At 43.1% G+C, this 24,158-nt stretch overlaps 1 protein-coding gene across 1 annotated transcript in view; it reads right to left on the reverse strand.

Moving 5' to 3' along the window:
- Window positions 1-20,822, reverse strand: part of ZFYVE1 (zinc finger FYVE-type containing 1) — a 54,671-nt gene extending 33,849 nt beyond the window's left edge. The window contains exons 1-2 of the mRNA XM_038545172.1: window positions 20,573-20,822; window positions 17,841-18,765 (exon numbers count right to left, since the gene is read on the reverse strand). Coding sequence (XP_038401100.1) covers window positions 17,841-18,353 — 513 coding nt within the window. The 5' untranslated portion in view covers window positions 18,354-18,765; window positions 20,573-20,822. The remainder of the gene's footprint in view (window positions 1-17,840; window positions 18,766-20,572) is intronic.
- Between the last annotated feature and the right edge of the window lie 3,336 nt (window positions 20,823-24,158).

The raw sequence follows: 24,158 nt of genomic DNA on the forward strand, positions 1-24,158 counted from the left end.
TATTTGGCTCCCTGTTCCACTCCTCAACTCATCCTCTTTCCCCTGAGCCAGAAAGGAAAGAGTGGCCAAGGGAGTAGTATCAAGACTGATTTCCAGTCAGGGGAGGAAAAGGCTAAGAAAAGATAAGAAGATTCCCTTTGATGAAGGAAGGAAGGAGCCAGAAAGGAATAAGGCTCCTGCTCTACTCGTTCTGCCAGTTTGCAATCAATGACCCCCTCTGCTCCATTCCTGGAGCGAAAGAATTTACCTGACTCTGAGCCCTGCCATAGGGCCACCACACCCAGCTCTACGTGCCTGAAGTGCTCCTGGGCCCTAACACCACAGGGAAGCCTCCCCTCCCAACTTCTGCCTTCTGCTCTCCCAGAGCTCACCAGAGCATTTCTTGGACGTCAGGCGAGTCAGAAACACCCAGATTCCATTCCTGGCTTTGCCACTGCATGGCCTTGAGAAAGTTACTTCAGTACTGAGGTCTCAGGGAACTGAGACAGTAAAAGGCCACAGCCCATTGGGATACTGAGAGGGCTAAAGGAGATAAAGGGTAAAGGGCTCACATTTCCGGGCACACAGTAAGTGCTCACAAAATACTACCCATTATCATTTGAAGACCAGCCCACTGCAAATCCATCCAGGGACACAGCAGGAGCGGCTGGGCTTGCACCTGCTTGCTGCCTAGAAGTTGCTCATCCAGGGGATGAATCAGCCATGCGGTAAGCTCAACTGATCCCACCTGAAAATGAAAGAACTCCCTGAGTAGCTCTGATAATTCCTGACCTCTCCGTCTCAGCAAAACAAACTAAGACTGGCTTTACAGCTGACTCTTAGTAAAGTGACCATCTGACACCCACAGATTTTAAGATCCCAAATGGTACACCTCTCTATCTCACCCACGAAGCTTTTCACTTTGTATAGGGTTCCAAGCAGGGTTTCTGATATAAAATATTAACGGTGCTCAGTTATCTCCATTGTTCCAACTTAGAATTCAGAGCAGTTCATGGTAGTGAAGTGTCCAGCAGGGAACCTCTGACCCAAGCAGGCAATGGGAATGATGACCACCTTCATCAAGAAATTCCTTCTTAGCCCTTAGAGAATCATTCCAGAAAGAATAACCACGTAAGCTTTGTTCTGAGGGAAAACAGCTTTGTTTCCTGCAAAGGGAAAAAGCAAGAGATGAGGACGGGACTAAAGTAGAGAGCACTGGAAGGAGGGAAATTCAACAGAGCATGCACACCACAGAAGCAAAATCCCAAAGGCACCAGAAAACACTACAGGGGAAAGTAGCTCAGCACTGAGGTCCTTTCAACTCTGGCCTCTAGAGACAAAAAGGATGTAATCTGTGCCAACTAAAATCATACAGTCCTTTAAATTTTTATAAAGGAGTTCCCTGCGGCTGAGGGCAAAACCCAGCTTCTTCCCCAAAGTCACACAAAGAGCTAAGAAGCTTGGTGGCTCCTACCAACCCATCACAACCCAAGGCCTGTAACAGATCCCACCCCTGTACCAACAAAGATAATTGTATACCTCCCCATCAAGATTCTAAAACTAGCCTAAAAAAAAAAAATAAATAAATAAATAAATAAATAAATAAAACTAGCCTAGTTCAATAGTTATTGCCAAAGGGAACTTCCTACTAAAATTACTTTTACATGCTGGTCTCCGATTTATCTCACTTTCACTCCATTTTTAGCTGGGTTCAGAGGAAGAGACAGGACCCAAAGAAATCAAACTAGATTCTCATTATCACCAGAACTGGGCTGACTATCCCAAAAGGAAGCTAGAACTTGATTATTTCATTTAATCAGCAGACAGGTACTGAGCTTTATGTAGTGTCTGGCACTGATCTGATATTAGAACTTCAGTAACATTTTCCTTTCCTGGGGAGGTAAAGGAGAAGTGGAAGGTAAGGGAACTCTTCCTAGAAAAATCCAGAGCTGGAGCGCCTGGGTAGCTCAGTTGGTTAAGCATCCAACTCGATTTCAGCTCAGGTTATGATCTCAGGATCCTGAGATCGAACCTCCTAGAGGGGCTTCCTTAAGATTTATTTATTTATTCGTATTTATGATAGACAGAGAGAGAGAGAGAAAGAGGCAGAGACACAGGAGGAGGGAGAAGCAGGCTCCACGCCGGGAGCCCGACGCAGGACTCGATCCCCGGACTCCAGGATAGCGCCCTGGGCGAAGGCAGGCGCCAAACCGCTGAGCCACCCAGGGATCCCCCTAGAGGGGCTTCCTAATGCATATGGAGCCTGCTTAAGATTCTCTCTCTCCCCCTCTCACTACCCCTCCCCACCACTCTTTCTCAAAACAAACAAACAAAAAAATGGGGGCACATAGATGGCTCAGTTGGTTAAGCATCTGCTTTCGGCTCAGGTCATAATCCCAGGGTCCTAGGATGGAGCTCCCTGCTCAGCAAGGAGTCTGGCTTCTCCCTCTCCCTCTGCCCCTGCCCCTACTCATGAGCTCACGTGCTCTCTCTCTCTCAAATAAATATTTTTTTAAAACATCCAGAGCTACTTTTGTCATGTTGAAAAAAACTCCAGGCAATGATTTAAGTCCATGGTCTAATTTTCAGACGAGATTTTACTAAAACAATGTGAAACAGATCAGTAGCCTATTTTTATAATCCAAATGATAAGGAGATTCATTCCAGTAGCAAACCCCTATGTCAGAAAGTTCTAGTAAACCTGTTTCTCTAACCCAGCAAGTCTAGATGATTTCCTTTCATTCTATCCTAAAAGAAAGTGTGCAACTTTGTGTTTATCTATGTATGTGTCCACAGAATTTCATACAAAAACACGATTGTTTCCCAATCAAATGTTTTCCTAAGACCACTGAAGTCATGAGGTTGGCTTCATAAACACATTTGAGCACATTCGGTAAGGGCAAAGATCACTTTTTTCCATTCCAGTATCCCCAAAGTGTTCCATTACTTGAGAGGTCAGGAATTCTCCCTTGTCTTAGAACTACCAGCAGTACTTTGGACATATAGCCTCCCAGACTCTGCCTGCCACTCCCCTCCTACTCCAGCAAGAAAGAGAATGTCAGTATGTAGAAAGGATCCATTAAATAAATTCTTTAGGGACACCTGGGTGGCTCAGCAGTTGAGCACCTGCCTTCTGCCCAGGGCGTGATCTTGGAGTCCCGGGATAGAGTCCCACACGAGGCTCCCAGCATGGAGCCTGCTTCTCTCTCTGCCTGTCTCTCTGCCTCTCAATCTCTATGTTTCTCATGAATAAATAAAATCTTTAAAAAAAACTGAATTCTTTAAAGAGAGTCATTTTTAGCTCCCTGATCAGTTTCTTTGACCTCACCCAACTCACCCTGTTAAGCTACCCTTTTACATCTGAACAAAAAGCTTTCTCCAAAGCAAAGCTGAGATCTGAGGACAGAATGGAAATACCAAGTCATCCTCAAGACCCACATCACCCTAGACCCACATCACCCTAGACCCACATCACCCTAGAAGGCTCTTCCAAGGAGCCTGCAGTGGGGAGACACAGCCCCCCTCTTAAGTGGCATGGCATACCCATATTTGACCAGCTAAAAAACAGACATAAACTCTGGTAGAGGTTCTAGGACTTAGCAGTAAAAGCACCAGGCCAGAGAGAAGACAAGAGAGCTAGGTCTAGGTCTGCCTCCACCTGGATCAGACCATGGGCAATTCCCTCAAGCCTTGCTCAAAGTCTCTGTTCCCCACCCATCATCCCTTTTAACATTTTCTCCCTTCTTCCTGGTTCTGAGCTTCCCAACTATAACATACTCCATGCTGGCCAGGGTTTGTTCTGTGTAGTTCACCACTGTAGCCCTAGTTCAGGGTGTGAACACATAATAGGAAATCAATATATATATGTTAAATAAATGAATGACTGAATGTTATACTCCCTCTGGGGAAGGGAACACTATAGTTATGCCATGAAGGGTTCGCCCAACCTGCCTCTTACAACTCGCTGATTTCAGAATAACCTTAAAGTTAGTTGACTTCCCCGGGCCTCAATTTTCTCACCTATAAAAAGGGGATAATGACACAATCTACTTCAGAGGACTGAGGTGAGGATTAAACGAGATCATTGCACATGGAGCACTCTCCACAGTGCAATCAGGCAGTAAATGCTAGAAATGCTAGCTGACATTATCTCTGTAGTTATACTGGTCTGCCTCTAGGCCAGAGTTATCACGGCCATCACAGAATTTCATTCCATTATCCCAAGTAAAAACCCTTCCAAGGGAAGGCTTCAAGTGCACTCTCATTAAAGAATTATAGATAGAGGAACAAGATTCTTACTCAATACTTATTTTTCCCACCCTCAAAAGGATATATCTTTTCAATTAAAGTTGTTATGAGATCACATATTATATACATTATGCATTAGAAAGCAGTCTTCCAAAAAAAAAAAGGCAGTCTTCCAAAGAATGACATGATTCCAATAATTATTACTATACCACAGACTCACTAAAAATGCTCCCCTCATATTTTATGTCAAAAATCTTAATAGATAACACAGCCTTACAAGGAAATCTTTGGTGTCTGAGGCAGATTGAACAGGGCCGGCTTTCTATGCTACACAAAATGCAATAGCGGAGCCCTGGTGAAGAAACAACACAACAGGAACCATCTCAAGTCAGTAATAGGGGTGCCTGGGTGGCTCAGTTGGTTAAGCATCTGCCTTCAGCTCAGGTCATGATTCCAGGGTACTGGGATTGAACCCCACGTCAGGCTCCCTGCTCAGGGGGGAGCCTGCTTCTCCCTCTCTCTCTCTCCCTCTGCCTGCCACTCCTCCTGCTTGTGTACACACATGCGCTCTCTCTCTGCCAAATAAATGAAAAAAATAAAATAAAATAAAATAAAATAAAGTCAATATACTAACCCCTCCAGCAGTATCCCCCCCCCTCTGAATTTCCATAATATCCTCTCTATACCACTCTGACATGATCCACCATATTTCCATGCATCTATTACCACTGGACTGTCCTCTCCTCAAATGCAAGCTCAGCATCTGAGTGTCACTTTCTAGTGTCCTCAGTTGTCAGCACATAGGAGGCACTTATTAAATGTTTACTGAATTAATGATTAAACTGAGTCTCATTAATGCATTTCATTCATTCAACAAATACTGAGCACCTACTATATGCCAAATATTGTTCTAGATGCTGATATATAGAAAAGGCAAAAATCACTGATGAAAAAAAATTTTTTTAATTTTCTAAAAGTGACTATGGTGATGGTTGTATATACCCATGAATATATTAAAAGCCAATTAACTGTATACTTTAAATGAGTGAATTGTATAGTATGTGAATCATATCTCTATAAAACTATTTTAAGTAGGCTCCATGCCCAATGCAGAACTCAACATGGAGTTTGAACTCAAAACCCTAAGATCAAGAGTTGGATACTTGGGATGGCTTGGGTGGCTCAGCAGTTGGGCTCAGGGCATGATCCTGGAATGCCTAGATCAAGTCCACATCAGGCTCCTTGTATGGAGCCTGCTTCTCCCTCTGCCTATCTCTCTCTCTCTCTCTCTTTCTTATGAATAAATAAAATCTTTTTTTTTAAGATTTATTTGTTCATGAGAGACACAGAGAGAGAGACACAATGCAAAAAAAACAAAACAAAACAAAAAACAACTAAATAAAACTTTAAAAAAGTAAATGCAACATTAAAAAGAACTAAGATGGGCAGCCCTGGTGGCGCAGCGGTTTAGCGCCGCCTGCAGCCCAGGGTGTGATCCTGGAGACCCTGGATCGAGTCCCATGTCAGGCTCTCTGCATGGAGCCTGCTTCTTCCTCTGCCTGTGTCTCTGCCTTTCTCTCTCTCTCTCTCTCTGTATCTCTACGAATAAATAAATAAAATCTTTAAAAAAAAAAAGGGGGGGGATCCCTGGGTGGCGCAGCGGTTTAGCGCCTGCCTTTGGTCCAGGGCGCGATCCTGGAGACCCGGGATCGAATCCCACATCAGGCTCCCGGTGCATGGAGCCTGCTTCTCCCTCTGCCTATGTCTCTGCCTCTCTCTCTCTCTCTCTCTCTCTGTGACTATCATAAATAAATAAAAATTTAAAAAAATGTTTAAAAAAAAAAAAAGAACTGAGATATTAGTGGCCTTCTTTTATTGTAAAATTAAGATAAAACTCCACACTCTCTGTAGTTCCATATTTTCAGTATTTTAACATGCAAGGTCTGTCGTTTTTATAACTGGAAAATGATAAAAGTTATTTTAAAAAGACCAACAAAGTCATTCTTCTGGAATGGACAGCTTAACAGATACAGGGTTTTCCCTCAGGATGATAAAATGTTTTAGAACTAGACAGAGTAGTGGGTGCACAAAACTGTGAATGTACTAAATACCATCGACTCATTCACTTTACCAGGGTTAATTTTATGTGATATGTATTACACCTCAATAAAAAAATAAATAAATAATTGCCCTCATGGAGCCTACATTCTAACAGGGAGAAGACCATATTCAAACAATTAAAATATATAGCACACACACCAAAAAACAAGTCAACAGATGAATAAATTGTGGTAGATCCATGCAATGGAATACTACTTAGCAATAAAAAGTGAACTGTAACAAGCAACATGAATGACCCCTGCTCCAAAATCTTACAGTACAAGAAAGTAGTCAGGTACAAAACAGTACATGATTCTATTTATACAAAACTCTAGGAAAACCGAATCTATAGTGACAAAGAACAGATCAGTGACTGCTGAGGAACATTTCTGGGGGATGGAAATGTTCTATATCTTGATTGCGGTGGTGGTGGTTATACATGTGCATATACATTTGTCAAAACTCATAGAACCATACACTTTAAATTCATATATTATTCTATGTGTAAACTATATCACTACAGAGCTGATTTTTAAAAGCACATGATAGGGGTGCGTGGGTGGCTCAGTCAGCTACACATCCAGTTCTTGTTTTCAGATCAGGTCATGAGATGTAGTCCCACGTCAAGCTCTGTGCTCAGCAAGGAGTCTGCTTGAGATTCTCTCTCTCTCCCTCTCCCTCTGCCCCTCCCTCACTCATGTGTGTGCTGGTACTGGTGTCTCTCTTTCTCTCAAATAAATAAACCTCAAAAATAGATAAATAAAAGTATATATGGTATCAAATGGTGGTAAGTGGTGTGAAAAAAAATCAGGAGAGGAGACTAGAACTACAAGGCCAGGGCAGGGGTTGCCCTTTAAAATATGGTGCTCGGCAGGAAACAACAAATGTTGGAGAGGATGCAGAGAAAAGGGAACCCTCTTACACTGTTGGTGGGAATGTGAACTGGTGCAGCCACTCTGGAAAACTGTGTGGAGGTTCCTCAAAGAGTTAAAAATATACCTGCCCTACGACCCAGCAATTGCACTGTTGGGGATTTACCCCAAAGATACAAATGCAATGAAACGCCGGGACACCTGCACCCCGATGTTTCTAGCAGCAATGGCCACGATAGCCAAACTGTGGAAGGAGCCTCGGTGTCCAACGAAAGATGAATGGATAAAGAAGATGTGGTTTATGTATACAATGGAATATTACTCAGCTATTAGAAATGACAAATACCCACCATTTGCTTCAACGTGGATGGAACTGGAGGGTATTATGCTGAGTGAAGTAAGTCAGTCGGAGAAGGACAAACATTATATGTTCTCATTCATTTGGGGAATATAAATAATAGTGAAAGGGAAAATAAGGGAAGGGAGAAGAAATGTGTGGGAAATATCAGAAAGGGAGACAGAACGTAAAGACTGCTAACTCTGGGAAACGAACTAGGGGTGGTAGAAGGGGAGGAGGGCGGTGGGTGGGAGTGAATGGGTGACGGGCACTGGGTGTTATTCTGTATGTTAGGAAATTGAACACCAATAAAAAAATAAATAAAAAAAAATAAAATAAAATATGGTGCTCAAGGGAGGCTGCACAAAACCTTTTTAGGTCAATCCTTTTAAAAACAATTGTGTAGTGATTGCAATTTTCTGTGATAATGCAAGGAAGAGAAATGCCGTGAACAATCCAAAATAATACATAAACCTAAAATCATTTCTATTTCATTCTAGAAAGAAACTTTTTTCCCTGGTACTGGCAGATTTAACTTCGTAATTCATGAAGGGGTAGAGGGAAGTAGAAGGAGAAAGAAGGAAAGGAGAGAGGGAGAGAAGGATGAAGGAGGGAAACAGGAAAGGAAGGGTATGCGGGAGGGTAAGGAGAAGGGGAGAGAGAAGAAAGGGGAAGGGGGAAGAGGGAAGAGAAAGGGTAGGAAAGAAAGAGAAGACAGAAAAAGAAAAGCAAGCAGGTTCTCTGCCTGTCCATCTGTCCATCAGTTATAGGCCAGATTTAACAGAGTTGACAAAGGTTGAGATGGAAAAAGGCAAGAGTACTTATGTAGTCACCTATGACCACAAACTAAATGCAGGTCACCCAGGCAGGACCAGAGAGGGTATACAAAAATAACTATGGGATCCTCCTCAAACAGCCTCTATTCACAGACAAGTATAAAAGAGCTAAGCTTTCTCAGGAATGAAGGCCTCTTGCATCCCCTCTCCCACCCTCCCCCAGTCTCACTTAATCTCTGAATTTTCATTTTAAAACATTTTTCATAGAGATCACTCAAACTAATAAGGCACATAATTGACACTCTATGTTTATGACGTCACTAAGTGATACAGATAAACTGAATTTGAGCACTTTGAAAGACAAGGTTATGAGCAATTATGGAAAATAAGTTAAGCCATTTGGATGACATTCACCAGGCAGAAAAGATTGGGCTAGAAAGCAGAGGAATTTCTCGAATTCTCTATGACTGCTGAGTTGCTCTGTATTATGTTGTCTCTTAACCTGAACTCAGGACATCTGTGACTACGTGCAGGAACCAAGCTGACAGTTCTTTTCAAACATTCTAGCATCTAGAGTCAAATTCCCTGGGAAAGACAGCAATAATTCAGTCTCAAATAGAAGGAAATTGGGAAGTGAAAAAAATTCCAGAAGATACCAGAAAGTAGAATCATCCTTCAGTGAAGTCAAGCCAGAAGTCAGGTACTTTTGCATGGCACATATACCTTCTTCTCTGCCCAAGAACTCCAGCAACCACCAAGCTGACCACACAAACCAATCGAAAAGAGTCTTTTAAATGCTGGCCAAAAGCCATCAAGAAATTAAGGAAATGAACAAAACAGTCTCCCAGGAAACATCCATGCTCTCCTACCTCCAAAAGTTCCTCTGTATCCCTTCCCATAGGCCCTTCCAATTCTTGCCTGGAACTTTCTATATCCTTGTGGGGTTTTTTGGTTTTGCTTTTTATAAAGATTTTATTTATTTATCTGAGAACGAGAGTGTGTCTGAGCATGGGGAGGGGGGCGGGCAAAAGAAGAGGAAGAGGGACAAGAAGACTCTCTCTCCACTGAGTGGGGAGCCTGACACAGGGTTCAATCCCAGGACCCTGATAAAGTCAGACACTCAATCGACTGAGCCACGCAGGCACCCCCTATATCCTTGTTTTCTTTCTCTTCTTCATCTATACATTTTACAGTTCTAACTTCAGAAATGGTCTCATGGGAGCTCCTCCCAAAGCAGGCACAAACCGCCCCTCCCCCATCCAGGAAAGTTAAACCAGCTACCAGAAGCACTTCCGTCATACACAATCTCAAGGATAAACTCAAGGATGCTACAGCCAGGAGAGATGCATCCACAGGAAAAACATAAGGTCAACTTAGTAAGAAATCTGCCTGTTAAATTAACCCTGGTTCCAAAAGCCAAATGTTTGCCCAATTCCAGAAAAATCAATCGCTTTAAGAAAGTAACAGACCAGAAAAAAATAGAATCACACAAACAGGAGGGTAACTTGAAATAGTTAAAAACAGGTTCCCTGAAAAGCTGACTCACAGTGGTTCTGATGGCTTATATGGGTCAGATTTTACAGTGTACCGAACAAAACAGCCTCCCGAGTTAAACGCTGGGACCCTGTTAGAACTGAACAAGCCCATGGCTGAGAAGGCTCAGAAGATGCTGGGCAGAAAGTGAAGGTACGTAATAGAGGCCCTTTCCTCCTCCTGCTTGCCTGAGTCATCCTCAACCCTGCATTTCCCAGTAATTCCATACCATGCCTTCCCCCTACGACTATTACCAGGCAAAAGGGGCTTTTAATTGGGTTTCTAGGAGTAGAAAGCAATGACGGGGGAGGGAACCTCTGCTACTCAGCCAATTATTGCTTATGATTTTGACAGCTCCTAAGCAGATCTATGGGTTTTTTGTTATATTATACAGCACCCAAGAGTTAATACAGCAGCACATATATCCACATACTGACCAGAACTTGCGCTAACCAGCTAGAGTGCCAAAATTAGTCCTTACACTGTCATCGTTTGGCTGGCGGCAGAGCAAAAATGGGGAAGTTCCACACTTTAGATTGACTCCCTTGGCTCATGACCTATCGGCCAGAATTAAGCCCCCAAAGGTTTCTGCCAGCCTGTCTGTAAAATCAAGCCCCAGCAAGGTACCCTAAACCAGGAAGCAGAAGACACAGCCACAGGGGTCACTAGCAGATTAAGTCTAAGAAAGGGGCATAAAAATGGGGCTGACTAGCAGAGCTAGTTTGTGGTCAAGGATTCTCATACAGTATGAAAACATCCTCTGCTGGTTTCCATTCCAGAATCTCTCAAGAATAATGACTCCTTTAGCCAATTAAAAAAAAAAAAAAAAAAGCCAGGTCCCAGTATTTTGAGCCACACTATTCTGGGACTGTAAACAAGTAAAGCAGCCAAGCAACGTGATGGGTCTTCTTAAAGGAACGGTCTCAGAGAGAGGAAGTCCACCACTGTGCTGGAGGAGGAATGAAGAAGGGTCTGTCTGGCCTCATATGTCAGAGTGGGCTGAGACTGTAGATTTCTGAGTCATGGAAGGCCTGCCCCAGTGGACACTTTCTTAGCTTCTCACTGACTGCTCCTGGGTCACTGGGCTTCCTTATCACCTTGCGTGTTCAGTGAGGGGACTTTACTTGACAAGTCTTGGGCATGAGACGCTCCTAGGCTCTCCTAATGGCCCAGTCAGGGGTCAATGAGCATGAAGGGCAAACAGATGAAATTGCTCATCAGCTTGCTACCCTATGTTCTCAGAAAGAAGACAGTCATGGCAAGTTTGTCAAAAAGGACAAAAAAGAGAATAAGGTGGTTGTGAAAAAAAGAAAAACTTACATGGGTTTAAATATATGCATATGAATTTTAAAAGATTTAATTGTTCACTTTTTTCTCACCTATGTGATCTCCCTGGTTTTCCTCTCCTCCCTCCTCTCCTCTCTAGTAAACGTTCAGGTTAAGACAGGATGTCTGAATCCCTCATAAGACACAACAGATAGGAAAATACTATCCTCTTCCTCCACTAAGAATTCTGATTGTTAGAAATTTATTCTTCTAACCTTTGAGTTATTTGCTAAGGGTGTTGTCTCTGAGTTCAAGAGCTTATGGATGACTTATCAGTGTGGATCATTTACTTATTATGGACTCTAAATAATGGACCTGGAAGTCCTCTGGTTTTCCTAGCACAGTTCCACTGAGGCCTAGAAAAATCAATGAATACAGCAAAGAAAGTCTAGTCATTCCACTGGAGAGGTTACAAGTATGCCAAAAGACAATACTGATTTCAACTACATTACTTCTGGGGAGCAAACAGAACCGAGAGGGAGGAAAAACTGGTGTGTAGGTTACATTTTTTGTCCCTGGTATGTTTTACATGTAACCAGAATACAGATCTCCTATTAGACCAAACTTTCATCCGTTAAATCAGTTTCTCAATCGTAGCACCAATTGACATTTTGTACTAGATCATTTTTTTTGTGGGGGGCTGCCCTATGTGTTGTAACATATTTACCAACACCCTGGCCTCTACCCATTAGCCAGTAGCACATCCCCCAGTCATAACAACCAAAGATGTCTCTCGACATTGCCAAATGCCCTCTGGGAGAGCAAAATCACTCCTGATTGAGAACCGCTGTGTTAGATAATACCAAGTGAGATTAATTTAACTCTTCATTGAATGAATCAGGTTCTTAAAGACTTTCAGTTTTATCAAATCAATAAAATACAGGCCATTAAGCAGGTGTGATCTGTATAAACGAAATGCCAAGGAGTCACCACTGAGAGTTCTCTCATTCCTCCCCCTCCACTCTGTAACAGCCTCCCAATGTCCATGTGATCACCAACCCAGAAGCTCTCATCAGTGTCTTTCCATCTTCCCAGTGTCAATGGTAACACCAAATCTAAGCCACCTCTCAGCTTATCTTCTACAATGGCCTCCTAAGTGATCTCCCTGCTTTTCCTCTTGCCCCTCCCCTCCCACCAGTCACTACTATCTAGTCTTCACATTGAAGCCATTTCTTGAAAACCTCCATCAAGTCATGTGACTTACTACCAGAAAGCAGTCTGGTGCTTCCCATTACACTTAAAAGCCACACTTTCTTCTACGGCCTACAAGGCCCCATATAATCTGGAACCCACTCTTTCCAGCCACAGCGGCATTCTTCCTATACCTCATACATGCCATCCACATTCTAATTGTTCCTACTGCCCTCTATTTCCCCCAGGTGGTATTATCCATCAGGTCTTTGCTTAAAAGTCATCTCTACAATAAAACTTTCCGACTATCCTACACAAGCAGCTTTTTACGTGTTTTATTTGTGTGACCTCTGCTTTCCCTGCTTGAATGGTAAGTCTATGACGCCATGGACCACGTCTTATTAGCCATGTATCCCTGGAACCTAAAAAGTGCCTGGCACACAATATATGCTCAACAACTGTGATGAATTAATAAATGCTTTTGGCTAATAGACCAAATGTGTCCATTTAAGAGCAACAAATGAATTCTTGCTTCTGAGACCGAAAGCAGTCTCTCCTCAAATTTAGCACTATAGTATACACTCAAATGACAAGGTAATGAAAAAATTCTCACTCCTAAATGGAATGTTGTTTCTAAAAGGAACTTTCAGGTTTTCCAAAAGAAACTGAACAATAGTCAAACCATAAACAACAAACCTTAGGGGACTCTAGGCCGTAGAATTTAAGAAGACCACGCATAAGTTACAGCCTACAAGCTTCTAAAATAACTCCTATTATTTTAGTAATAATAATTGAAACAAAACTGAAAACAGTCATAAACCCACCAATGTCTAAAAAGAAAAACAAAGATGGGGCCTAACTCCTAGAATCTCTACTATTGTGAGTAAACAGTTCTCCATTAACGCTGTCTTCGTGTGCCTGGGTGGCTCAGTTGGTTAGGCATCTGCCTTCAGCCCAGGTCATTATCTCACGGTCCTAGAATAGACCCCACATCGGGCTCCCTGCTCAGCAGAGAGCCTGCTTCTCCCTCTCCCTCTGCTACTCCCTCCCTGCTGTGCATGCATACACACACTCTGTCAAATATATAAATCTTTAAAAAAATTAAAATAACACTGTCTTACATTTATATACAGCAATGTTTTATTTGCGCCTCACAGCAGCCCTGAGGAGTTGGTGACCTGATGCTACCGGCCATATAATGCATCATCAGAAGGTTTAACTACCTGGTTAGAGACAACAGAAGTGTCATAGAGTGAGAATTTTATTTTATCTTTTTTTAAGATTTTAGTTATTTATTCATGAGAGACAGAGAGAGAGAGAGAAAGAGAAAGGCAGAGACACAGGCAGAGGGAGAAGCAGGCTCCACGCAGGGAGCCCAACGTGGAACTCGATCCTGGGTCTCCAGGATCAGGCCCTGGGCTGAAGGCAGCGCTAAACCACTGAGCCACCTGGGCTGCCCCAGAGTGAGAATTTTAGAGCCACATACTTGTGTTCAAATCCTCTGCCATTTACTGTAACTTGATCCTGGCAAGTTACTCTGTACTCTACTGTCCTCACCTACAAAACACAACGCTCTAGATGAAATGTTTGTGTCCCTCCAAAGCTCAGATTGAAATCTAACCCCTAATGTGACAATTTTAGGAGGCGAAGCCTTTGGGAGGTGATTAGGTCATGACGTGAGGTCTTCATGCATAAGATTAGTGCTCTTATAAGAGATTCTAGAACTCTCCTCCACCATCTGAAGACAGAGAGAAGGTAAGAGGGCTGTCTATAAATCGGGAAGTCAGTCATCACCAGGCACTGAATCTGCTGGCACCATGATCTTGGACATGGTGGGATGGGAATCCTCCAGAATTGTGAGAAATAAACTTCTGTTGTTTATACATTATGGAATGGCCTATAATATAATGGCATATGGTATTCTATCATACACAGCAGCCCAAACCGACTACAGTTTACTTCATAGGGTGCAGTAGGTGAAATTGCACCCCCTACTCACCACATCCTAATTTCTGAGACCTGTGAATATGTCACTTTATGTGGCAAAAGGAGCTTTACAGATGTCACTGAATTAAAAACCTTGAGAGAGACAGTGCTGGATTATCCAAGTGGGTCCAACGTAATCAAAGTGTCCCTGTAAGAGGGAGGCAAAAGGGCCAAGAAGGAGATATGACAAGAGAAGCGGAAAGACAGAGAAAAGGACAGGAAGATGTTACATCACTCTCTTCGAAGCTACATGATGGGGCCACAAGCCAAAGAATGTAGGCAGCCTCCTGAAGCTAGAAAAGACAAGAAAATACTTCCTTAGAGTCACAAGAAACACAGCCATACACAGACCATTTTAGGACTTCTGAACTTCAAACGATAAGAAAATAAATGTGTGTTGTTTTAAGCCACTAAATGTGTGGGAATTTGCTACAGCAGCAATCTGAAACTAATAATAGAGTTATTATCGAGATTAAATGAGCTCATACATGTAAAGTGCTAAGAACAGTTCCTAATAACCATTATTAAGAGTTTTTCAGCTTTAGCTATTATGAGTCAAGATCCTAGAGGACTCACTGAAATACTTCAGAGGCTCAATTTGGTAATATCTATCTAATTTTAAATGCATACATCAGGGGTGCCTGAGTGGCTCAGTCCATTAAGGGTCTGACTTCAGCTCAGGTCATGACTTTGGAGTCCTAGGATCAAACCCCAAGCTGGGCTCCCCCTCAGCAGGGAACCTGCTTCTCCCTCTCTCCCTCCTCCTCCCCCTCCTCATGTGCACATGCATGCACACTCTAATAAAATCTTTAAAAAAATTAAATGCACATATCATGTGACAAAGAGATTCCATTTCTAAATAGATTTCACAGGACATTCAACATATCCTTGTTTGTAACTACTCAAATTTCCACTAAAAGGCTAAAATTATAGAAAATCCATTCACCAAATAGTAGGCAGCCTTTAAATAAGAAGGTAGACCTCAATGTACTGATAAAATGTACTAATGTATCAGGACGCCTGGGGGCTCAGTGGTTGAGTGTCTGCCTTCAGCTCAGGGCATAATCCTGGGATCCTGGATCCAGTCCCACATCAGGCTCCCCACAGGGAGCCTGCTTCTCCCTCTGCCTATGTCTCTGCCTCTCTCTCTCCTGAACAAATGAATAAAATATTTTTAAAAAAAAATGTACTAATGTATCAACAAGCTATGTTCTTTAGTGAAAAAATAAGCTCAGGGACAAACAGCAGATTAGATTCCATTTTCATTTAAAAAGAATAAGAAAAAAAAGAACACATACATATATTCATAAATACGTGCCAAAAATTCTAAAAGGGCATGTAGTTCATCGTGGTGATAGTTCTAAGGAAGGAGACTAAGGGGATGGAGTAGGAAGGAAACTCTTGCCATCATATGCCCTTTTGTGTTATTTTAGGTTTTAACAGGTAGGTGCATGATATCTATTTTCAAAAAACTGAAGATGAGGGACACCTGAGTGGCTCAGTGGTTGAGCATCTGCCTTGGGCTTGGGGCTAGGGTCCAGGGATTGAGTCCCACATCAGGTTCCCAGCAAGGAGCCTTCTTCTCCCTCTGCCTGTGTCTCTGCCCTCTCTGTGTGTCTCTCATAAATAAACAGATAAAATCTTAAAAAAATAAAAAAAAAAAAAAACTGAGGTTGAGATGTGACATCACTGACCTATCAACAAGTATTTATGCACTGACAATGTGCCGACCACTGTACATGATATAGGGCCTAAGACATGGTCCTGATCTCCAGAAGTTCACATTCTGGCTAAATTCATAATTCCGATTTGTATTAGACAATCATCTAATTGTTTTGGACATTGACATTAGAAAACAGAACCAGACATTTCTCTCAAAGAATTTTCCACTGTGACTCTGGGAAAACAAATCACCACCTAAAAAGAATAAATTCTATGTCTAATCCATTAGTCCCAACCAGTGCTGCTTAAGCTTAAGAAACTGTTACTTCTCGGGAAGTGGCCAAGAAAGAAACCAAAGCAGTAGAAATCTTTATAAACAACCCAATTACATACATTATTATACACTGCCAGAAAAAAAGATGGGACAAATATTATCTCTGAGTAGTTGGATTTGTCTTCTTCATTACACTTCCATATATTTTCCTAATTCTCTACTAAGGAACATGTATCCGTGGCACATCCCCCTCCCCTCAAAAAATATTCTTTTTGGTGCCAATACAACATCCATGAGGATTACTGCTCTGTCCCCCAATTAGAGCATAACCATAATGAAAACATTATTGCTAACAAGGGAGGCAGAATGGGATCTGGGTCACTCTTCCATAACTCCATTAGTTCCTCTCAAGCAATAAAGAAGTCTGTGTTAGCGAAGTATTTAGCTGACAATGGAATCATGATGTAATGCATTTCCATAACCTTACCAAGGAGGAAAAGGCAGCTGAAAAATTCTTCATCAGCACTGGAGGGTTGTCAAACAGCAACTGACAAAGGTTCTCCCCCAACGTGGAGACTTGAGGAGTCATCGCTGCTGATAAGTACCGAGTTGATGTGCCACAAATACCCCATGACACTGACAAAAACATCGAGCTGGTACTGGACACTAGATGCCAGGCCCTGTGATACGGGCCCTTCCATTTCCATTCCTTACTCTCTTTCAATCTTCTCAACTACTACTGTAAAGTACAAGGGAGACTGAGGCATGAATTTCAAATCACTCTCTATGGTTACACAGTGAGCGGTGAAGCTAGCAGGGAATTCAAGCAGTCTTTACTCCGAAGTATTGACATTATGCTACCTTCACTGAAAAGTATAAATGCTATGCTATCCCTTCCCCATTCACCCCTAAATGTCACCTGCCGCCATCTCTCCAGCTTGGTTGCATCACATACTATCTTTGCCCCAACTGGGAATCCAATAAAATACTCTCCAGTCCTTCTGGAATGGCAGGTGCCCTTTTTCCTTGACCAGCCCATACATGAAAAGAAGAGGCCATCAGCAGAAGACTTTCCTTATCAGAAGGCACTTTTTGAAGATCGCCCCCCCTCTTCTAAATCGAGCTAGCAGGTTTATGACTTGCTGCCTGGCACTCCCAGGGGACCCACTGCGTTCCCTGCCCTGCACACACAAGCCCCTTGTCATCACATTTATTCCCAACTTGCACAGTGCTCTCATTCAGAAAGCTGATCTAAGTCAGGTCTCCTTCACAATAACCCTAATAACAATAGTAACAGCTACCATATTCTGAGTATTGATCATGTCACAGGCTTTACAAACACGGTAACACTGCATCCTCACAACCGCCTGATGAAGTAGGCACGGTCTCCAATTTATAGATGAGAAAACTAAGGCTCAGAGAGATAAAGTAATTCAGCCCAACGTCACACAACTGGTAAGTGATGAAATCTGACTCTGTGCAACTGAAGCTTTCAGGGCTCTCGCCCTTTAACGATCAAAATGTGAGCTCTTCTTGGACTTTCCTTTGGGGAAGCTACCTTCCAAAAAGAGATGTGCTCCACAACCACATGACTCCTACTTCACCCACAGGCTCACCTGAATTTCTTCATTTTCATCTACCAGGAGGAAACTCACAACCTTCTCGGTCATCTTCTTCCTCCTGGTCTCCTCATCCAGTTCTTCTTCCTCCAGTAACTCCTGGATCTTAGTGACATGGTACACAGTAATGGGGTGTCTCCTTTTGTTACCCCCAGAATGAGTCCTCTTCTGGCACTCCAGGCACAAGTTGATCTTACAGGTCTGGCACCTCACAGCTGCCCTCTGCCTGATACCTGGCGAATGCCCATTGGTGCCCTTGCAGGGGTCACAGTAAGGGACATGGCCAGGTTTGAGTCTTATCCGCTCATGGTTTCTCAGGCGCTCCTGCCGATGGAGCTCCTCCTCGCAGCGGAGACACTGCAGACTGCAGCACTCATCACACTCAAAGACCGCTTCGTCAGTCCCGCTGCATGCATAACTTTCCTGGCACATCAGCCCCGGATTCAGGCCCTTCTCTGCTGGGGAAGTCTGAGCACTCATACTCAGATTGGCAAGGAAATCACCTACCATACAACGGTCCCTGGGCTTTCCCCAGGGGTGGAGGCAAAGGCTTTGAGTCTGAGGACTGCAGAGAACTTTCACAGGATTCTGAACACCTTAAAAAAACAAAAAACCTTCGGTGTCCTATCAGAATTCTTCATACGCTCACAAATGTTCAAATTTTTAAATTTTCTGCTTTCAAGATTCCTGTATCAGCAGCAACGTTGATTTGGTTTGATGGTTTTATCTTCCATAAAGTGCAAGCAAACTGGTGGTCAAAGTTAACTTGAAAGGGTCTCTTATGGCTATCTGAGAGAGATTCGATAGGTTCACTGAGGTGGGCTCATCCGCTGGGCCTCAGCCACAAGGTTTGGGTAGTGAAAGAGAGTGGTCAGGAGCTTTGCAATATAATTCAACCTCAGGTCAATATTTCAGGGGATACCTAGAATAGAGGAAGGAAAAGGATTTCACTCATCTAAAAAACAGAAGTGCACCTTAAAAAAGAAAAAAGAAAAAAAAAAAGATTGTGATTAAATAAGAGACCAGAACTCCTGAGAGAAATCTCATTCCTGCTTGTAAAATTTACACAGGCTATTTCTCTTTTTTTTTTTTTTTTTTTTTATGATAGTCACAGAGAGAGAGAGAGAGAGAGAGGCAGAGACACAGGCAGAGGGAGAAGCAGGCTCCATGCACCGGGAGCGCGACGTGGGATTCGATCCCGGGTCTCCAGGATCGCGCCCCGGGCCAAAGGCAGGCGCCAAACCACTGCGCCACCCAGGGATCCCTACACAGGCTATTTCTGATCCCTAAAAATTTCTTCTCAAATCGTGGGCAAGGCTCCTCCTTTTGAAAACAGCCACCGGGGACCCTTGAGTGGCTCAGAGGTTAAAGCGTCTGCCTTTGGCTGGGGGCATGACCCTGGGGTCTTGGGATCAAGTCCGCATCAGGCTCCCTGCAGGGAGGAGCCTGCTTCTCCCACTGCCTGTCTCTGCCTCTCTATCTCTGTTTCTCATGAATAAATAAATAAAATCTTTAAAAAAAAAAAAAAGAAAGAAAGAAAAGAGCCACTCAGCCACTATCTCTAGGCCCAAAGCATTTCAGAGACTTTTCGTCTCTTTATTTCACAGACCAAAATTCTCTGTTCATCCAGTTATTAAATTTGTAAGCAAAATCATTAAGCAAACAGTCCTTGGAGGGACAACCCTCTGCACTCCCCCATGCTGCAACACACACTTGTGAGGAGAATAAAGAGGCCTGTAAAAACCTAAAGAAATGATAATAACGTAAACTTTAGCTCCATCAAAGTTCGTGGCAGATCTAGTTAGGTCATTTCACCTCTGGACAGACGTCTATTAAGGACCTTAACCCTGAAAACAAAAGTCACCATGTCGTGTTCAAAAACAATAAAAAATAATTACTGTACTTCCTTTTGTCCCTTCTCTAAATGCAAAAAGAAAAAAAAGGGGGGGGGGGGAGCAACAGGAGACAAGAATTCTTCCTCTATGGCCCATTGCAAGCCAGGCCTGCCATGAGTTAAAACAAATAATTTTTCTCTTTGTGTCACTCAAAAACAAACTTAAAAATAACTTCAAAAAGAAAAAGGGGGGTGGTGGTGGTGGATAACTGGGGCAGGAAAGAGGCTTTTGTCACTTCTACAATTATATCCTTAACCCCCCTCAGCTTTGACCTCCATCCTAACACCCCGACAAGACAAAACGTAAAGCTCCCCTTACAGGTATTTACTCCTCCCTCTCCTAATCAATCTATCAATCTTATTTTTAGACAAACAAGGAAGGCGAGTGGCTAGGAGACCTTATTTACACCCTAACCTCAGCCATGTCCAACCGGCTCCCACAACGGAAACAAAAATTGGAATTTGCCACAATTCAGAGAAATCTGAAATCCACCTTCAGAAGAACACCGACCTCCCCGCCCGACCGGCCAAGCAAACAACCTGCCCACTCGGGCCCCCACCTCCACACCTCCCTCCACCGGGGATTCCTCACCCTCCCTTTCTCCCGGGGAACACCAGCACAGCCCGAGGGGCACGAGCAGAGCCTAAACAAAGAAGGTCCCCCCAAATCCACCCCCACGCTAGCAGAGGCCAGAGCTCAATCTATTGTTTATACCACCCCACCCCCACCCCAGCCGCACCCGCGCCCCCCCCCCCCCCCCCCCCCGGGACTATCGCTGGCCCGGCGCTGGGCCGTGCCCTTCCCTCCCCGCCTGCGGCGGCCCGGGAATCCCACCACGGAGCAGCTCGGCCGTGGCGAGGCGGCGTCGGGGGACCGGGAGCCGCGGGAGCCGGCGGGGGCGGGGGCTGTTCCTCAGGGCACCCGCGGATCCATCCTCATCTCCATCTCTGCCCACCCCCCCCTCCTTCTCTGCCTCCCGGGCTTCCTCCTCTCCTGTTGTCAGTTGGGATCAGCTGATCGGAGTGAACTTCTCCCAGCTCAGTCTACCAGGAAGGCGTGAGCAGTGCAGTCCGGGGAGAGGAGAGAGGGAGGGGGTGGAGTCTTACGCCGGCGAGGGCGGAGAAGGGCGCGCCTGGCTTCCTGGGAAATGTAGTTCCCCGGACGTAAGTCCTCCCCCGCGTCCCGGAAGTCAGGGCTCTGAATGACTACAACTCCCAATACGGAAGAAGTCCGCTCTTCCGAGGAAGCGGCGAAGACCGCCGGCGGAGCATTTCGGGACTTGGAGTTTTTGCCTTGACTGCGGTGTTCGAAGGTTTCAGCGCGTTGTTTTGGGTAGTGGCCGGAGAGGGAATGGCGCTAAATTAGACGACTGATGTAATGTGGAGTATAGTTGAGGCAAATGATTCGGTTTCAAATAACCCATATTGCACACCATTCCCTCAAAAATATGTAAAAACAGGCACTCTCCTCTTCCCTAATTTCACCTTGTGCAAGTTAAAGACCAGAAAGAATTAATAAAAGAACATAAGTACTCTGTCGGAATTTCGTTTTCCTTATAAGGGTATTCTCCAAGCCGAATTTTTTTTCCTTACCTTTGACTTTTCGACCTTTTCGTACATTGTTTTAGAACTTCTGCATTTGTATCTATCTTAGACGAGGTTCATTTACAGACAAACTAACGGGCTATGGGGGTGCAGGCTAATGGTTAACATTGTTAATCTGGCTTTTCTAAAAAGCCATATATTTGTTTAGTGCTTTCACTCTTTGCTTGTTTGTTTGTTCTTGGAAGGACACTGAAAGAAAGTCTTATGTAATGAGCACTGGTCTGAGGTGCAGGAGACTGAATGCTTGTTCTAGAAAGCTCCTGGGTAAGTCATTTACCCTCTCCATGAAATAAGGGAGTTGTACTTAATCAATTCTGAAGTCTCTGCCAATTCTAATGATCTATGATTCTATCTTGGTAATTGTTAACCCAGTAGAGAAAACTAAGGTTAAGTGACTTGCCAAATCACACAGCAAACTATTGACAAAGCTGGGACAAGAATCCATCTCCTGACTTAGTCACACACTCTTTTATTCAAAGGACATAATTAGACCAATGGTAAAAACCAAATCTATGTAATAATGAGTGAGCCCTCATTATGAGGATTATAGTGCTGAAAATTATGTTTTCCAGACTGGGCATATAGCCAACAGTTGAGCTAACTGCACATGACTAACAATTTTTTCCCTACGCATATCACAAACCAGAATATTAAAAACAAGCTGTCTATAGTATTTTAAAACTTCAAGTTTCGGGGATCCCTGGGTGGCGCAGCGGTTTGGCGCCTGCCTTTGGCCCAGGGCGCGATCCTGGAAACCCGGGATCGAATCCCACATCGGGCTCTCGGTGCATGGAGCCTGCTTCTCCCTCTGCCTGTGTCTCTGCCTCTCTCTCTCTCTCTGTGTGACTATCATAAATAAATAAAAATTAAAAAAAAAAAATTAAAACTTCAAGTTTCAAAGTGGGATGAAGAAACCAGGGATTTTATTTGTTTTTTTTTGTTTTTGTTTTTTGTTTTTTTTTTAAGACAGATTTTAGGGGTGCCTGGCTGGCTTAGTCCATAGAGCTTGCAAGCCTTGATCTCAGGGTCATAAATTCCAGTCCCATGTTGGGTGTGGAGGTTATATAAAAATAATATCTTAAAAAAAAAAGAGGGGGGAGGGATTTTAGTAAGAGAATAGATCTTTAGCTAGGCTCTTAAAAATTCTCTAGAGGGGGTGCCTGGGTTGAGTGATACTTGGTTTCTGCTCAGGTCATGATCAGGGGGTCATGAAATCAAGCTCCATGTCAGGCTTCACACTCAGAGGCCAACCCTGCTTGAGATTGTCTCTTTTGGACTGCTTCTACCCCTCCCCCTGCTCACGTTATCTAAATAAGTAAATAAACAAACAAACAAACAAATAAATAAAATCTTAAAAAAAAAATCCCTAGAGAGTTTTATTCCAAAGCTGACACTGTAATTTTTTTGTAGGCTTAGTATTTTGCTTTATACTCGTAACTACAAAATGAGGATATATCCTGGGAATAAAATCTTACTTATTCCCTTTTGAAGCCAAGAATATCTATTTTAAAGTTTATTTTTTAAAGTTATAAAAATAAATAAATAAATAAAGTTATAATAAACACCCCTAAAACTGTGGAATATGGTTGCCTCCAAGGAGTATAAGTAAAATTAGTAAGAAGAGAAATTTCATTTAAATCCATCTGTACTTTTTTTTAAAGATTTATTTATTTTAGAGAAAGAGGAAGAGCAGGGAGAGAGGGAGAGGGAAAGGAGGAAAGAATCTCAAGCCGACTCTACACTGAGTGTAAAGCCAGATGCTGGGCTAGATCCCACAACCCTAACCCTATGACCCTGAGATCATGACCTGAGCCAAAACCAAGAGTTGGACGTTCAACCAATGGCACACTCCATAGACTGAACCAACCAGGCACCCCAAAACACATTTGTACTCTTTTAAAGTTTTTCACTATATAAGTGCAATTATGTCAATAATAATGAAAAAAACTAGTTTATTTTTATTTAACAGATAACTGGAATTATGAGACCTGTTTCTGTTGTTGCTTGTTTTTATTCATTTCCATTCTTTTGCTTATTTTTTACTGTGAGCTGCACTTAACTTGGAAAATTATTCATGGGAATTCTTTGAGGCCTAGGATAAAGGTTTATTCCTCCAGAGAGGATCTGCTTTTGCTTCTACCAGGAGGGACCATGTTAAGCTATGTTCACTGTTTGGAATTTTTTTTAAGTCACCAGGAGATGCATATTGGGTTACATATCCCTGGGAGGGCTGTCTTATGGGTCCAGTGCCCCTTCTACAGCTCCCTTCAATCTCCTCCTTCCAAGACAACATTCTTTCCAATCTGTTAAATGGTCTATTTATTTATAATTTACCCTTACACCAAAACTGTAGCCCTTTGAGATCCCCTTTTAGACTTCCCACTCCCACCAGGCACTGGGCTTTATCTTCTGTCCTACTTGGCCCTCAAGGCCTAGAAAAACCAAACTTAAGTTGCCAATTAAGGAATATGCCTCAAGGTAAAAATGACATCATTGCTCCACTTACTCTGAGATCCTGCCTTCACCTAGATTTTAGTCTGATAATTACTTCTCTTTTTGTTGACTCTTCAATATTTTACCAACATTTTTGTTGTTTTCAGAAGGATGAAATGTTTGCCATATTCTGAGTCATATAATAAAAAAGGAACAATCCAGCTAGTCTTTAGTTCAGAGAGGGAACTGACGATTAGGGCCCACGGTCAGCTTCTGGGTGTTGGCAGTGTTCAACTCTTAACCTAGGTGTTGCCTACACTAATCTTCACTTGATAATTTGGTTTCAAACAATTGTGTATGTCTTTTGCATTCTTTCATTTGTA

This window comes from Canis lupus, chromosome 8, assembly GCF_011100685.1.
Source record: "Canis lupus familiaris isolate Mischka breed German Shepherd chromosome 8, alternate assembly UU_Cfam_GSD_1.0, whole genome shotgun sequence".
Taxonomy (NCBI): Eukaryota; Metazoa; Chordata; class Mammalia; order Carnivora; family Canidae; genus Canis; species Canis lupus.